Source organism: Thermobia domestica, chromosome 11 (assembly GCF_964235325.1).
Source record: "Thermobia domestica chromosome 11, izTheDome1.hap1.1, whole genome shotgun sequence".
NCBI lineage: Eukaryota > Metazoa > Arthropoda > Insecta > Zygentoma > Lepismatidae > Thermobia > Thermobia domestica.
The window spans coordinates 132,202,476-132,219,100 of record NC_137464.1 but is presented as its reverse complement, the minus strand read 5'-3'; the positions used below and the strand labels follow the sequence as shown (position 1 = coordinate 132,219,100).

Sequence of the window (16,625 nt, the reverse complement as noted above, 5' to 3'; positions counted from 1 at the left end):
CGATTGGAACGAAATTTTACACAGGATAGTTTTTTTGACAAGTGGCACCAATTGAAGGGGTGTCCCGAAAAAAGTTACAATGTTGTAAAGTAAGGACCCTCCTAATGTTCAGTCATGATGTAGAGAGAAGAAAAAAAAAAAAGAGAGATATGACATCTGTAAGATCTGCGTGATTCACTAAGAACTATAAAACTTTCAATACCCGAGTTAAAACACACGTAAGAGAGCGAAAGAGAGATCTAGAAATCAGTACTTTTAGAAACGTTCTAGAGAGGTGAAAATATAGTTAAAAATTGCAAAACGAATCACGCAATTTATATTTCTTTTCTTATATTCTGTTTTACTTATTTCAACATCCAAATATCTCTATCCAGGATTACAAGATAAAGTAAAGGTAGAAATATTTCCATTTCAAGAATTAAATCAGAAAAAAAACTTCCTGACCTAGGTTCGAACTCGTAACCTCTGTATTCGAAAGCCAGAGTTCTCCGACTTAGCTAATAACTGCGTCGGTAGTAGAGGGTCTCACGGTGCTTTTCACAGTTCAGGAATTTACCATGGCCTATTCGCAGGACACTCCTCTAAATCTTAAATCTGCACGTCATTCACTCACCATCTTTATTTGAGAATGGAAACTGATTATGCTGAACATGAATATGCTTTGTTGTCGTAACGGGCCATAATTATTGTAAATGAGATTCTAATTATTATATAAAATATGCAGGTATTATTCAGAAAAAGAAACCACATATTTCCAAAAAAATTCAATAAAAACTTAAGAAATAAGCAAGTTATAATTAAAAAAGGAAATATCTGGAAGTTTCGTCGCCAAATTCTAAGTTCCATTTTCGTAAATGTGGCAAACGCAGAGTGACATTTGCTAAGAGAGGGGGAATTTTATTCTTTATTAGAAATACAACATAAATTTCTCATAATCTTAGTTAGTATACATATGACACAGCTCTAATAATCACAGATATTAAACATTTTACACGTAAACAAACTACTAAACAGAAATAAGCTACCAAATATGCGACGCGATCAGGCATTTTGGGTTAGTGATCTTGTTATATACGTCTACCAAGTTAGCGAATTTTAATTTACCTTCGTAGAATAGTTGGTTAGCACACTCTTACTAGCTATTATATTTTTCCACGATCATCAGTTCAAATCCCATACCCAACAAGAACTTTTTTTTTAAGTAGAAAAGCTTGTTTCCATCAATTCTTTAAGCAATGTTTTATTCTAATAATGTTCTTTAGTATTATGCTCTTTATTCTAGTCTACTTAAATATTTCCAGATAATTCAGAATTACGTCTTAAAAGAATGCTACTATTGTCAAGAATTTTATAAATAGAGGAAACTTCATTTATATTATCATAGCCGAAATGGGGAAACTTATAAATATTTGAAATAATGATTACCATATGACTAAACTCTAATGAAACATTACTGAAATAAAACATATATTCCGGATAGTCTTCAAGTAATATGTAGAAAATGAAGAAATAATATAAACGAAAACTATTAGTTGTCTGTTAAAAGTATACTAGGGATAATTCTCAACCCAAATAGAATGTTCATTTTGCTTCATAAAAATAATAAACGTTTTACAAAAAATAATGGTCTTTTTCTATATCGGAAATCTTTTTCGTAAGTAAATGAATAAAATACATGTTATTAATAATTCAATAACTGTGACTCGATAACTGATTGTGTGCTATACTGAAGTTAATGAATACTATTATAAGCCGCTACAAAAGTAAATGAAGAAAAGTAGCTAAGTTATTTTCTGTAAGTAAATTGTTGCAAATAAATGTGAATACAATATTATACCCAAAGATCAAATATTAGCTTTCAAGCCCTTCCCGTTGGGTCTAATGAGTAGCACGTGCGCCTTTGGTGTATGCGGTTGGAGGTTCTATTCCCGGTAGGAAAACAAATAATAATAATAATTTCCTTTTCATTTACTTTCTTTAATTATCCGTCATATTGAGCCTTAAAGCATAAACGTAAATGTTAAACTAATTAATTCCATTTCAGTAATTTACAGTGATTTCATCGTCTCAACCGTGAGCTGTTGCTATCGTGTAATATGTAACCATATGTATAGCAGTGACTTGACTCAGTTGGCGCAAATTTGAATATAGTATTTTTCTGGTTGTTAAAAGTTGACGCTTGTTTTGTGGTAATCTTTCGTCTACCACTACTACTACTACAACAAGCTGTTCGCGATACCATCTGACTACTAGGTTGTATCCCGTGCTTATGTGCTGTGCAGTTTGCTTTTCCTTTCTAATGAAGTCTGTCACACAAATCAAGTATAGGTGACCCTCCAGAAGAGACACTCTTTTCACATGTCATTCACTACAGACGATCTTCTGTTATCCAGTTTTAATTGGTGGCAGAAGCTAGTGTTTTATACTGAAAATTGGCACATTCAATGCACAAGGGAACCAAGTTCACTTTTGGTATTAGAATTCCAAACTGTGTTATGCATAAGTATAGAAAGTCTTATAGAAGGGCTCCGTCCGTCCGTCCGTCTGCCCGTTTTTTGACAGGTATCAGAGCAAAAACGGTAAAAGATATCGAGATACGGTTTCTTACAATCGTTCCAACGTCCCAAGGATAGGTTTCATTTATTCCTGTTAACACTCTATTCAAATCACAAGTGCTTCAAATTAACCATTTCCAGTTTCAACGTCATACAACGCCATACAACAAAATGGTTATTAGATAGCGACAAGCGGTTTTCTGCAAGCGATTCAGCGTCCCAAAGCAACGTATCGGGACAATACCGAAACCGAGAGGGGTTTAAATTTACTTCTACTTCCGGTTTCAACACTGATTTCCGTAAAACAAAAATAGTAAGAGATATCAAGATGTGCTTTCTACAATTGATTTAGCTTGCTAAGAATAGCTTCTTCTATTGAAGCTGGAAGTGGATCAAATTAACAATGTCCGATTTCAACATTTAACACCATAGAACAAAAATGGTAATATGTAACAAGAAGTACAGTCGATTCATGATGTCAAGGAAATATACCATCACAACCCGCAACATTCTACGAAAACCAGGAGTGGTTGTAATTTACGACTACTTCCGGATTCAATACTGATTTCCGTAGAGCAAAAACGGTAAGAGATATCGAGATTCAGTTTTATCCAATAGATTCAGCTTCCCATCGGTACGTTCTATCTTCTCCTTTAGCCTCAATTCACTCCGGAAGTGATTCAATTACGAGTAATCGACATCCAGTTTCAATCCTTATCCCCATAGAACAAAAACAGTAAGGGATAGCGAGTAATGGGATTCTGATATCGATTCAGCGTCCGAGGAACCGGTTCTGTCTTTGATCGTAAATTATCTATTGCAACGAGTAGTATAGAATGTTGCAATTCAAATTTGAGTATTAAACTACCATAGTTGGAAGTCTACCGTAGTTTCAAACTGTGAAATGAAACTCACTTGTTTTGAACATATTTCACTTTTAAGATCTCAACTTGAATCTCCTTTAAGAGCTTATAAGATTCAACATTTCATGTCCAGACATTGTAAATAACTTATAAGGTGAAAAAAAAAAAAAAAAAACGTAAAAGTTTTCCCGGTAATTAAGCGTTCTTTGTAAACGGTATGTCTATTTTACTCACAACTTAGGTTATTTTATTTCCTTGTGACTGAACGCTCCAAATGTCTTACTGAATACCGTATCAGAAAAGAAATCCCAGAGGCATATTTTCTTTCCATTTTACATTGCAATATGCGTGAACTGAATTTTCTGCGGGTGATTCAATAACCAGACACTATTTATGAGCTAGTAAAAGCACCTAATGTTTTATTACCTCAGTCTAATACAATATCATTTAGCATACTTATGAATTAGTTGTTCGAAGTTTAACGACTCCTTGCAATACCGAGGCTTTATAAGATCTAGACGTGTAGCCTAAAGTGAATCCGAAACAAATTCACTTCTACTGAGAATTTAATTCAAAGTTCCCGCACTTCTTTCACAAGGACACCATTTAGCAAGAGCAATCAGTATAAAGTAATTTAACAAACGATAATAATAATAATAATAATAATAATCTATTTATACTGAAACCATTCTGAATTTACTCTGTAGCAATAACCTGGAATTCAATATACGTATACCATTTAAGGCCAGTAAAGTAAATAAAACTACGATGAATAGTATAGTATACATATCAAGGGCACATTTCATACTGGTATTTTAACCTTCGTCTGACTGCTTGAAAGAAATGGTGAACGTTTCTACATTTATTTATTTATTTAATAGCAGAAATATCCGTTTTTCGAACGGGAAGAGTAGGTTTATTTAAGAAATATTTGGAAGGTTTTTAAACCCCCTTTCTCCCCTTACGATGCTTATTTCAATCAAAGTAAACTGATGAAAACTAAGCACGACGCAAGTGGTATTTTCAAAAGACATCTCAAACGATTCCGCCGTTTTCCCGCAATGAGACTGGCCACGTCGATGTCAGTTTTAAATATTGAGAAAACAATTGTAGAACTTCATCCCTTTCCCCCGTAAAGGTGGAATTTTCAAAAAACTTGTAGCATGTATCCCTTTTTAAGTAGGAGTTCATATGCAAAACTGAATCGTCCTAACGGTAGAGACATACACATTTTAATGAAACTAACATGATAAAAGCTCGGTTCGAGCTATTCTAATTATATTATAGAAATCATTTCAAACGGTTAAGTTTTTCCATTATAATGCCATGGTATCTTATTCGAATAAGAAGAAAATCATTGTAGGAATTGTTCCTTCCCCTGCTTACAAGCGAAATTTTTAAAGCATTATAGTACGTATCTACAAAATTTAAATAAGAAATATATGCACCGAGTTTCATATCCTCAACTTTAAGGTCAGATAAGATACTTTATTTTTTATGTAAATTTTGAACTTTCTTTCCTTATTCATTTTGAACGAAAGTAATATGATAAAGACCCTGCTCAAGGGAAATATTAATTATGTTAAGCAATTAATTTTTAACAATTAATTTTCATAGGTTTGCATGATGATGAGATAGATAACGCTGATTTCAGTGTGAATAAAATAATAGTTCAAATGCTCCCCTTCCTCTATTAAAATCGAAATTTTGGAAAATCCTAAGATATATATGCCCACTTATTTTTAATGAGAAATATGTATATAGAGTTTCATATCCCTAGTTTGAGAGAGTCTGAGATACTCCATTTCTAGCATAAATTTAACCTCTTTCGTGCTTTTGTATGCACGTGTTAATCGAAGCAAAAATCCAGGTCAAGGACAGGGTTCAAAAATTCTTTTCACATGGCTCAGCCGTTTTTTCGTTATGATTTTCGTTATTTCATTTTTGTAATATACTAGTTGAAATGCCCGTTCTTGGCACGGGAATATTAAATTTGTGGGAAATATTTGAAAGGTAATATTTTTAAGCATTCTTCTTCCCCTTAGGATACGCCTATGAATCAAAGTGAAATGAGAAAAACCAAAGTCGACTCAAGGCACAAATCAGTTTTAAACGGTTTAACTATTTTCTCACTTTGGCTATTTTATAAATAGAAAGTGGGAAATTAAAATATTGTAGAATTTTGATTTTTTTTTTCTCTCCTCAAAATCGAAATTTTAGTTCCTGGGACCAGTGTCGACTTGCTCATATACCGAATTTGATCTGTCTATATTAAGTGGGTTCTAATATACATATTTTGACGTATATTTTGATATTCTAATCAGTGTTGTGATTGAGATTTCCAATGAGACATACACGGATAAAAGTTTAAATGAAAGGACGTTTTTCCTTGAGACGTATCATTGATTTGAAAAAGACCGATTCTCGGTGTCTGTTAGCATTTTCGCTCATAAACTAGAAGTACTAGTAAATTTCTACCACTTCCGGTTATAGTAGAGTAATAGGTATGGAGATGGTCCTTCTACTTGAGACGTTAAATTGATTCCAAAACCCGTTTGTCGCTTCTATTACCTCTTTTATTCTATGGCGACCAACAAGGTACAGTAATTGAAAATGGTTTATCTCTACTAATTTCGGTTTGAGTAAGGGTTGACGAAAAAGGTAAAAACCTATCCTTAAAACTGAATCACGTCCAAAAAATATCGCTTCTGAAGCTGTGGACAAACAGACGGAGACTTTCGATATTTAAGTATAGCATAATTTGGAAGTCTAAATACCCTGCTGGAGCCAAGTGTAACTTTGTTCATTTCAAACGGTTCAGCAATTTTCTTTTTACGTTGAAATAGATAACTTTAGAATTCATGTTTATATATTGAGAAAAATATTATAGTTATATAATTTTTTTTATTATTTATTTATTTATTAATACACCACGATTATACTTTGAGCTTAAGGGAGACGGTGATAATGAGATGGATGATAATGATGGAATGAAAAAATGGAGGAAATGGATGATAGGACCTTCGTATACGGTGGGTATCCACCCCAGAACTATTCTGCAAATCTATTATACAAATTGCTCCCATTCCCCGATTAGGAGCTGAAATTGCGTTAACACTTGGACACATGATCATTTATGTTTAATTTGTAACTGCGACAGACAAAGAGACGTCTAAGGTAGCTTTAGTGGGTTATGATATCAACTCGAAATGGGAAGCTATGAAAGCAGGTATTACAAAAGCAGCCCACGAACACATAGGAAGGGAAACGAGAACTCAATATAAACCGTTTATAACAGCAGAAATATTGGAAATGATGGAGGAAAGAAGACAGTTCAAAATAACAAGCAAAGAAGAGGAATACAGAAGGTGATTTGCGTGGACACAACCGTGAACATTATTTGGATTTTAACTCAAGTAATCCCTTTTAGCCTTTTCGTAATTATCGAACATCGAAACCCCTCCAGCATTGATCGCGGTATCATTATTCAAAGTTTGATTATTATTTCTTCACCTTATTAGTATTTAATTAATCATGATTGGAGTAAACAGCATTAACATTACTTAGTTAATTGTTTACATCCCTTAAAATCGCACATGATTAATCTGGTGACGGTATGTTGGCGTCAACCTAGATATGTATATTAGAAGATGCAGTAGTATGTAAATAAATCGATGAAGTATCATTGGTACATTAACTGTATTACTATTACTCGAAAAAGAGGAAAACGATAAGAGAAGTAGTCAATTTCATTACTACTTTGTGAATTATATACACAATCTTGTATTGAATGTATAGTAACTGGAAACCCTGTATTTGATATAAACCGATTGCTCGTAATAGAAGTCCCAGTTCCACCAATAACCATATTTCCCTGATCAGACTCTGTTTTCATTTGAATGTAAGAAGTACCTAAATAACCCAAACACCCAGTCGACACTTGAAGTTGTCGCGGGTTGATAAAATTATACAGTATTAGTGTATCAGTTACTCTCACCTGTTTGTATTTCCAGTACATTCGAAACTCAATATCTACCACTCCGGATTGACCAACATTCATTTCCTTGGATAACGGTCCCAAATTATCATTAGTAATATTATTTTCAGCATTAATGTGATTTGATGACTCAGTAACTTGGAGACATCCTATTAATTTGAGGTGGTGGTTCAGAAATTCCACTACAAACTACTATTCCTAAACGCCGACTAAAATTTAGACAATCACTCCGGTTGCACCGTGTATATTGTTTAACAAAATCAACCACTACTAAGACACAGTCAGTTGGCACACTTGATCTCATTTTATCTAATAAAAATTGACCATTTTCATCTCGATTATGAAAAGATGCAATAGAATTTGTTGCTGACAACCTCATTCCGACAGCCCGTAGTTTGACAGTCAGTAGCACTATTTCGAGCTCTCATTGCGTTGTAACAATTCAACACAAGGACGAAATCGAGACATTTTTATCCATATTCCTCGTATTATTATCAGTAAGTTCCTTTGATCCCCCTATAATGACTATTGGGTAACGAACACACTGTACATAAACACTCGTGGGTAAGTTGATCGTTCGTTAACCCAATTCATTTGACTGCTGTTTTTCTCATTTTAAGGATCGCACCTTTATTTTGAGAAGTATTAGCATATAACTGGGCCTGAAACACACTAGTCAAGCTTCTTAGGAATCAATACCGTCTCGTCTCTCACTTTCCACTATAGTTCCTAGAAATAGCTTGTCTGGAAGTAGCTTGAAAAGTTCTCTCACTGCTCACCAAACACCTTGTGTTAATGTTTAGAGTATAACAAGAGAATTCGAAGATTTCAAAAGATGACTTTTATTTCAAATTGCCATCCCATGACAATAATAACGATTCGTTAAAGTGTTCACATTCACAGAACGCAGGGTGTCTACTGATACTGGAAATACTTTAATTATACTGGAATTTAATTTTGATACTGGAAATATACTGTAATTTTGATCCACATTCTGGAAAAATTATAGAACTGGTAATTTGTCAATACTTTTTATAATTGTTGTAATAGTCTTAGAAACAATTTTGTAATCATTGAGATTGTAATTTTTTCCAAAACAAAGGTTGTATAGATTTTGTAATTAGGCATTTAAAGCAGTGGTTGGAGAGGATGGCTGTGAGGGGTGTTGCGAGGCCCTTTAAAAAATGTTAAAAATCATTTGTATTTCAAAAAAATTAACTATACTAAATTTATTAAAAATAAAATATTCTTTTGATGGTAAAACAATTACAAACCTGAAGTCATTAAGAGTGTGATTATTCCTAAAGAACTTAAAAAAAAAAAAAAAAAAAAAAAAACTGTATTAGATACTGGAATTTTGCTGATAGTTATACTGAATATACTGGAATTTTGAAAATGAAACTCACTAGACGCCCTGGGATACCCTGCATATTCGCTGGTTTGGGAACATTCAGATCAAATATCCTGACCTCTAAATTCATTTTTATTCCTTCTACAATTGTTAGTTAAATAAGTATCCCAATTTCCAAAGACTCAAAGATGATGTCACTATGCCTTTACTTTGAAAACCAGTTGTGCCGTGATCCTCAATAACAGCAGACGGATGACGGGGACTGGCACTCAAACAACTAATGGTTCTGTCTTGTTGCAAACCCCCAATTTTAGGTTAATCAGGTTTACTTTAATCATTGCTCGTCAATCCACCAACCTACCTTACTATAGAACACTGACTACCGCTAGCGGAACATCAAACAAAATTCGAGGAAACCCGCTGAAAACTCATTTCATTTTATACTTGTCATATTTTTCCATCAACAAAACAATTATAAGTTGGAACAACTGATTAAGAATTAGTTGTTGATCACCCTATATACAAATCAACTCGGACTCGGATCCCCAAACAAACATGTGCATTTCCATTAACTGTGTTATTATTAAATTGGATTCCAGTGGTTGACACGAAAGATGAAACGATTCCCGGTCTCATTGTGTCATTGGAGAATATTAATTGTTCATCGTCTTAATAGGGTATTTGCCCAATAGTACTGTCGTTGTCAGTCGACAGTACTATTAATCTCTTTTTCGACAAGTGAACGGAAAAGAAAATCACAAACTTGTAAAAGCTCCGTAAATAATCTTCTTTGAACTTTCATGGCTACATCTGTCACTGATTCCCTACTCTGCGTACTGCTTAAGGTTTGAACTACCCTTAAGTGACTCAACACCCTATATAATACCTGTATAGACAATATCTTCGGGATTCATTAGGAAACAAGTGACTCGACCTGTCCATATCTTCAATAAAAGACGATCCTTTATTTAAAAAGATGTCTTGTATGTAATTCAGAGTAGTTTGAATTTACGGTATAGTTCGGCGATAACATAACACGCACCCTCAGGATCTGACAAATCATTATCCGAATAAGTCGATGGAAAGAGGTTTTTCACCTGTATGTCACGAATCGAACCCCCAACCTTTCAGATATCAGGCAATTCATTAGTATTAATACCAATTTTCTAATCCATTTTCTTGTAACTTACTGGCAGTACTTCTACGGCATTGTCATTTTCAACACTTTTATCACGATTAGATGAACAGTGAATACGGTATAATCAGTTATATTTGAATTATCACAAGCACTAGCTCAGAAACATTGTGAAATACTATACGAGCATCCGCGTGAAGACACATATTGATATAAAGTAGAATAGAAGTAATTAAATAACACATTTCCATATGAACCCTAGTATTTTTCTCACACACTCACTCACTAGAATTCATATATAAATGAGCATATACAAAATAGGCTACTAATCATTAAAATTAAAACAATGTAAAATTGTTTGACAACAATATAAATGACAATGGCGTTTTTGCTGCTTTCTTCTTGCAATATTTTACTTTTGTAAGATATAGATAATTACTTATTTCAGTCCACAAAACCTTATTCTAAACTTTCTTAATAACTAGAGATGTAACAAAATGTTATTTCACATAAATTTCAAAAAATCTATTAATGGTTCCTTGCCAACATTCATCCGGTAAATTCACAACTTCACGATTATTCCTTTTAATATACAGAGGGTTGATTAACTCGTGTGTCAATCTCATATGTTCACTGTGCAAAAGTGGTATGAGGTAAAGCCGTGCAATTCGGTGTAACTTTAGACGAAGGACATAAGTTTTGTTTCGCCATAGAAGCATGTCACTTGTACTAAAGATTGAAGAGATACAGGGTCAAAGGTCAAATTTCGATTTTTTTTTCCTTATGGGACTGCAATGGTAAATTCTAAAAGAGCTTGAAAAAAAGTAAATCGAAGTGATAACAAAGAAAAAAAGCTGTATAGTATGATTCTATGTCGCAAGGCGACCAAATATGCATCAATCAAGGGTCAAGGTCAGAGATCACGGTCAGATCGAGGTCACAGGTCATCTTGAGAACCCATTTGAATACACTGAAAACAACGCAATGTCCGTACCTCATCATGTCAAATGGGTTCTCAAGGTAACCTGTGACCTTGATCTGACAGTGACCCCTGACCATGACACTTGATTGACGCATATTTGGTCGCCTTGCGACATAGAATCATACCATACAGCTTTTTCTTTGTTATCACTTTGATTTACGTTTTTTCAGGTTCTCTCAGAATTTACCATTGCAGTCCCATAAGGAAAAAATCGAAATTTGACCTTTGACCCTGTATCTCTTCAATCTTTAGTACAAGTGACATGCTTCTATGGCGAAACAAAACTTATGTCCTTCATTTAAAGTTACACAAAATTGCACGGCTTTACCTCATACCACTTTTGCACAGTGAACATATAAAGTTGACACACGAATTAATCAACCCTCTGTAAATTTTGAAATACTATTATATTAATCAGTATCATGAAAAGCCAGTTGGGTCAATCCATGCTAAGTGATCGAGAAAAAAAGAAACTTGCCGCTCGACCTTTTCAAAAAAAAATTAATTTTTCAGAGATGTTGAGTCGATATGAATAGTTCAAAACCACAATTAATTATTTTTTTCAACATCGCATGGCGACGTAGCGGCTACAGCCATTTTCGGTTTTCTCGATTTTAAGCGTTGACGTTGTTTTGAATATCTCAGCATGTATTTGTCCTACCAAATTGAAAATTGCTGGATGTCTCCAACTTGTGCAGAGCTAAAACTATGATATCTTAACATTTTTGCCTAAAACCACTTAAAAGGGGTGAAATCAAAGCTATAGTAGCAACATTTGTAGTAATTGAAGACATGTTTGGGAAGAGTTCGATTCCCGGCGGGAGCTCATGTGGTTCGGATTCCACGTTAGCCAGTAGGTCCACGTCTCATATAGCCTCGCTGCTGAACGGGACGTAAAACATCAAAATCAATCAATCAATGTTTGGGAAGAGGAAGCAACTGGCGTAGAGGTCTGAATTTGTGTGTGCGTGTAGTCCGGGGTCATAAGTTTATACTCAAAAATATGCAGACCTGTAGCTGCTTCCAAAGGTCTGAAAAAATCGTAAGGTTGGGGAATTATGTCAATTTGGCACATTTCACTGTCCAATATCTCCAATGGACCTGGATTAAAAAAAAAAAAAAAAAAAACTGAAATCTTGGGAAGTTACTCCTTTAGCATATCATAACACACAACAAAGCACGTCTTGTGTTTTTGAGCGGAAGGGGGTCAAAATATTAAGGAATGATGTCATACTCTAGGAGGTGTTTTGTTTACAAATTCAATGGAAATTCGGTGTTGTGACGTAAAATAAAGTAGAATGAATGGTTAGTCCACTCAAGGTTCTCAAGCTCGTTTCTTTCCTCTAGTTGTGACTCACAGTCTTATCACACCCACAGCAGCACTGGTGAAGAATGCCGCTATCAGTAGAAGGCGAGAAAAGTCAAAATGTACACTGGATAAGAAGTCTGTAAGTACTCATTGTTCTTGCTGCTTGTTATATAATGATATTCAATCCTGTGTATTCTTGTTTTAACTGTCAACTCACTCACTCGCTGTAAACACTGACTGGGGAATGTAGATCAAACGAAAGGACAACAGTCTCCCGCATGAGTTGACAGTTAAAACAAGAATAAACACGATTGAATATCATTGATATAACAAGTAGCAAGAGCAATGAGTACTTACGGATTTCTTGTCCAGTGTTCATTTCGACTTTTCTCGCCTTCTACTGATAGCGGCATTCTTCACCAGTGCTGCTGTGGGTGTGATAAGACTGTGAGTCACAACTAGAGGAAAGAAACGAGCTTGAGAACCTTGACTGGACTAACCATTCATCCTACTTTAAGTCACAACAACGAATTTTCAGTTGCATTTGTGAATAAAACACCTCCTAGAGTATGGCATTATTCCTTAATATTTTGACCCCGTTCCGCTCAAAAACACAAAACACGCTTTGTTGTGTTATGATATACTAAAGGAGTAACTATTCCCAAGATTTCAGTTTTTTTTTTTTTTTTTTTTTTTTTTTTTTTTTTTTTTTTTTTTTTATCAGGCCCATTGGAGATATTGGACAGTGAAATATGCCAAATTGGAATAATTCCCCAACATTACGATTTTTATCAGACCTTTGGGAGCAGCTACAGGTCTGCAAATTTTTGAGTATAAACTTATGACCCCGGACTACATGTACACACAAATTCAGACCTCAACGTCAGTTGCTTCCTCTTCCCAAACATGTCTTCAATGTCCAAAAATGTTGCTACTATAGGCCTTGATTTCACCCCTTTTAAGTGGTTTTAGGCAAAAATGTTAAGAGATCAGTTCTAGCTCTGCACAGGTTTGAGACGTCCAGCAATTTTTAATTTGGTAGGACAAATACATGCTGAGATATTCAAAACAACGTAAACTCCTGAAGTCGAGAAAACGCAAAATAGCTGCAGCCGCTACCTCACCATGCGATGTTGAAAAAAGTAATTAATTGTGGTTTTGAAGTACTCTTATATAGGATAAACATTCATGAATAAAGATTTTTTTTAGATGGTCGAGCGGCACATGCTTGATTACTTAGAATGGATTGACCCAGTTTATAATTTTAGGAGTACTCGAAGTTACCGTTCAACTCCACTTGATACTTTTTTTTTTTTTTTTTTTTTTTTTTTTTTTTTTTTTTTTTTTTTTTAAGATTCAATTCCTTCAAGCAGAAAACATTACAAAATGATTTTTCTGGACAAAAATAAATCAATAAAATAACGACTGGAACGATGAACAATGAAAGAGAGCACTCTGGACCGACGAATCTAAATTCCAACCTTTCACCTTCCAATGCTAGAAGTATGTGCATCGTCGTCGCGAAGAGCGTTCTCATCCCGATCGTGTAATACCAACAGAGAAGTACGGAAAAGGTAGTGTCAATTCTGGGAATGCTTTACATACTACCAAGTTGATAGTTTAGTTCGAATTAATAGAATAATGAACAAAAACATGTTTCACAAGGTTTAAGTGAGTCATGGAATCCTATCAGAACGCAGATTTTGGGCACTTCGTACTACAACAGAAATACCACCCCTTTGGGCACTTTGTACTACAACAGGAATACCATCCCAAATAATCTTCCAAGCTATGCAGTAATTATGTGCAATGCAAAGATGATGTTTATATCACCAATAAATGGAATGGTTGCCACAGTCACCGGATTTGTTACCTATTCATCTCTTATCAGATGATATCAGCAGGGCAATCCGTAAATAAATGCCAACGAATACTGAAGATCTCTGGAAGGCTCTTCAGAGCTATTGAAGTCACATAGCTTTGCAAAAGTTGGATAAATTAACCAAACAGGTGCTTGAAAATTGTAAAGTTCTTATCAAGGTCGCTATTTCATTGAACGTGAACTTACTTAATAAATTTGTCTCAATGGAAACAATAATGTTTATTTTACAAAACTAGTCCACCGAATTGGGTTTTGTATGAATACTTTTTGGGGGGAGGGACATTTTTTTTAAATATGTATTCCCAAATATACTGTATTGTAAGCGCTGAAGTACAGTCATATATATTTGCTGTGGAAGATTTAGTTATCATCTCATCTTCTGATGATAGATCAACTAAACATACCACTATTACGGAATACTAATCCTCAGATGCTTCTAACAAATGTCGAGATACAACTTGCGAGCCAGTTTACTGTACAGTTGTTAATAATTGACAGTAATGAGTAAGCATGTGAAAGAAAGTAGATTAGGAACTACATTTAATTTTTTTTTTTTTTTTTTTTTTAAGACATTTAAATTATGGAACTCAGAAAAACCCGTGAGAAAGCTGCCAAGATGACCGCTGCGGTTTTTAAGTCCAAAACCTTCTGATTTCAAAGCGAGAACATGAACAACTATCTACGCCTACTTATTTTTTAGGTTAAATGAATATATTAGTTTAATGCATTTTACTGTAAAATTTGTTTGAAAGTAGAATGATCTTGATATCAGGTACTTTTTGTATGTTGCAGGGAAAAGAAAAGAGAGAAAGAACGTGATGAATTATGGAAGAAACTATCCGAGATGGAGCTCAATCACAAAGCTAAGCAAGATAACAAACAAATTTCTAAGTGATATTTCTAAAGAGTCATAGTACTTTATTTGCTGTTATTTGTTGTGTGATGAAATGTGAGAGTTATTGGGGGAACATTCAGGTGATCATGACTTTCATTTTGCGAGTGTGTGAGAGTGAGAGAGCTTGATTGGCTGCAGTAGCTGCTTGGTGCTAGCCAAAATGAAAAGTATGACTGGAAGAACAGGATTGTTTCTGTAAACTGCCAGCAGTTCCTTTTTGTGAAAGAGGAATTGGATACGAGTACATTTGGATATCATTGTTAGTCTTCATGTGTACCTCTAATTTAAACTGGAAAGGAAGATGTAATTGTGTGTGTGACTCCACCAAGTGCTACTGTTGTGCACAAAATTGTTGACGTTTCCACTAACCAAGAGGTGACAAATAATTTATGGTTAAATTACTCTTTGTAAGTTGAAACGATTTGGTGATTAAAGTGATTGAAGGTAATAGTTGCTTAAAATTTTTAGTTAGGAATTACGTAAAAGAAAAAGTTCACTAAAACGTTTTAAGATATATGTGAGACTGGTTGCAATTCTGCACTCAATAGTGTAGTCCGAGCTTACTCAGCAAGTGTTAAAGCTTTAACTTCATTATTGTAATCTTTGACTGTAGTTTGTTTTTCAGATAGTTTCAATGTATTTGACTTTGTTTCTTTTCTGAGTCCCTGCTTTATTCCCCACTTTTTTTTTTTTCGAATACTAAAGTCTATTCTGTGCTATTGGAAAGTTGAAAATTAACATAAACCTCAAAGTAAATGAATTTGGTAATTAAATCATTCTTTCAAAAACATAACAAAAGCCGTTTAATACTTCGAGTATATTTTCATTCACATGCCAGTTTTACTGCATCTATAACCTTCTTTAGACATTTCTAACCTGTATTTTACGTTTGAAATGAAATGAATATTAAGAGATAGAAATTTTAATTTCATTTAATATTTGTAAAGAATCTCGTTGAAGCTTTCTGAATATTATTATTGTTGTACCTGTATTCAAATGTATGATGATAGTTCATCATGTGCAGAATACAAAATATATTTATACCGAAGAGAAAAGTATCGTCAAAATTTGTTCAGATGCATAATATGATTTACATAAATAACAATATGCTAAATGTGATCAATAGTGTTGAAATCATGCAGTTCCTTGTCGTCTTAGTTATTTAATTCCAGTTTTTGAAAAATAAATAAGGAACGAAATTACTATAAAACCAGTGTTTAAAATTCCTCCGTAAAATCAGTATGGGTATTATTACTCCTTGAAGAAAAAGTAATGAACAGTGTATAGCGATTACATCTATTGTAAACTAAACCGTGCATATAAATTAATTAAAGTACATGTTAATTTTATGAAATCGACAATGTTAAAACATCGTAGTATGTGTTTCATGCGTTTTCTTATTTTCGAGTGGAAAAAAGGAAGAAACAGTTGTGGTTCAAAGAAAAGTGTATTATCTTTCCTTCTAATTTTCCTCTTCCCAGCATCATACTTTCATAATAGAAAATTTCTACTAGAACTACAGTTCCTGTTCTTCTTATACTCTAATTCTCAAAATTTCAGAACAAGAGCGTAGAAATTTTTTATTCCAGCTCACTTTTATCCGAATGTCGAAGGTCCTGTGTAACTTTTTGTTCCGTATATCAGTAATATTTATAG

At 34.0% G+C, this 16,625-nt stretch overlaps 1 protein-coding gene across 4 annotated transcripts in view; it reads left to right on the top strand.

Annotated features, from left to right (window-relative positions):
* Window positions 1–16,414, top strand: part of wdb (serine/threonine-protein phosphatase regulatory subunit widerborst) — a 426,118-nt gene extending 409,704 nt beyond the window's left edge. For all 4 annotated transcript variants that reach the window (XM_081731142.1, XM_081731143.1, XM_081731140.1 and 1 more), the window contains one exon: window positions 14,867–16,414. In XM_081731142.1, coding sequence (XP_081587268.1) covers window positions 14,867–14,969 — 103 coding nt within the window. In that variant the 3' untranslated portion in view covers window positions 14,970–16,414. The remainder of the gene's footprint in view (window positions 1–14,866) is intronic.
* The last annotated feature ends 211 nt before the right edge of the window (window positions 16,415–16,625 follow it).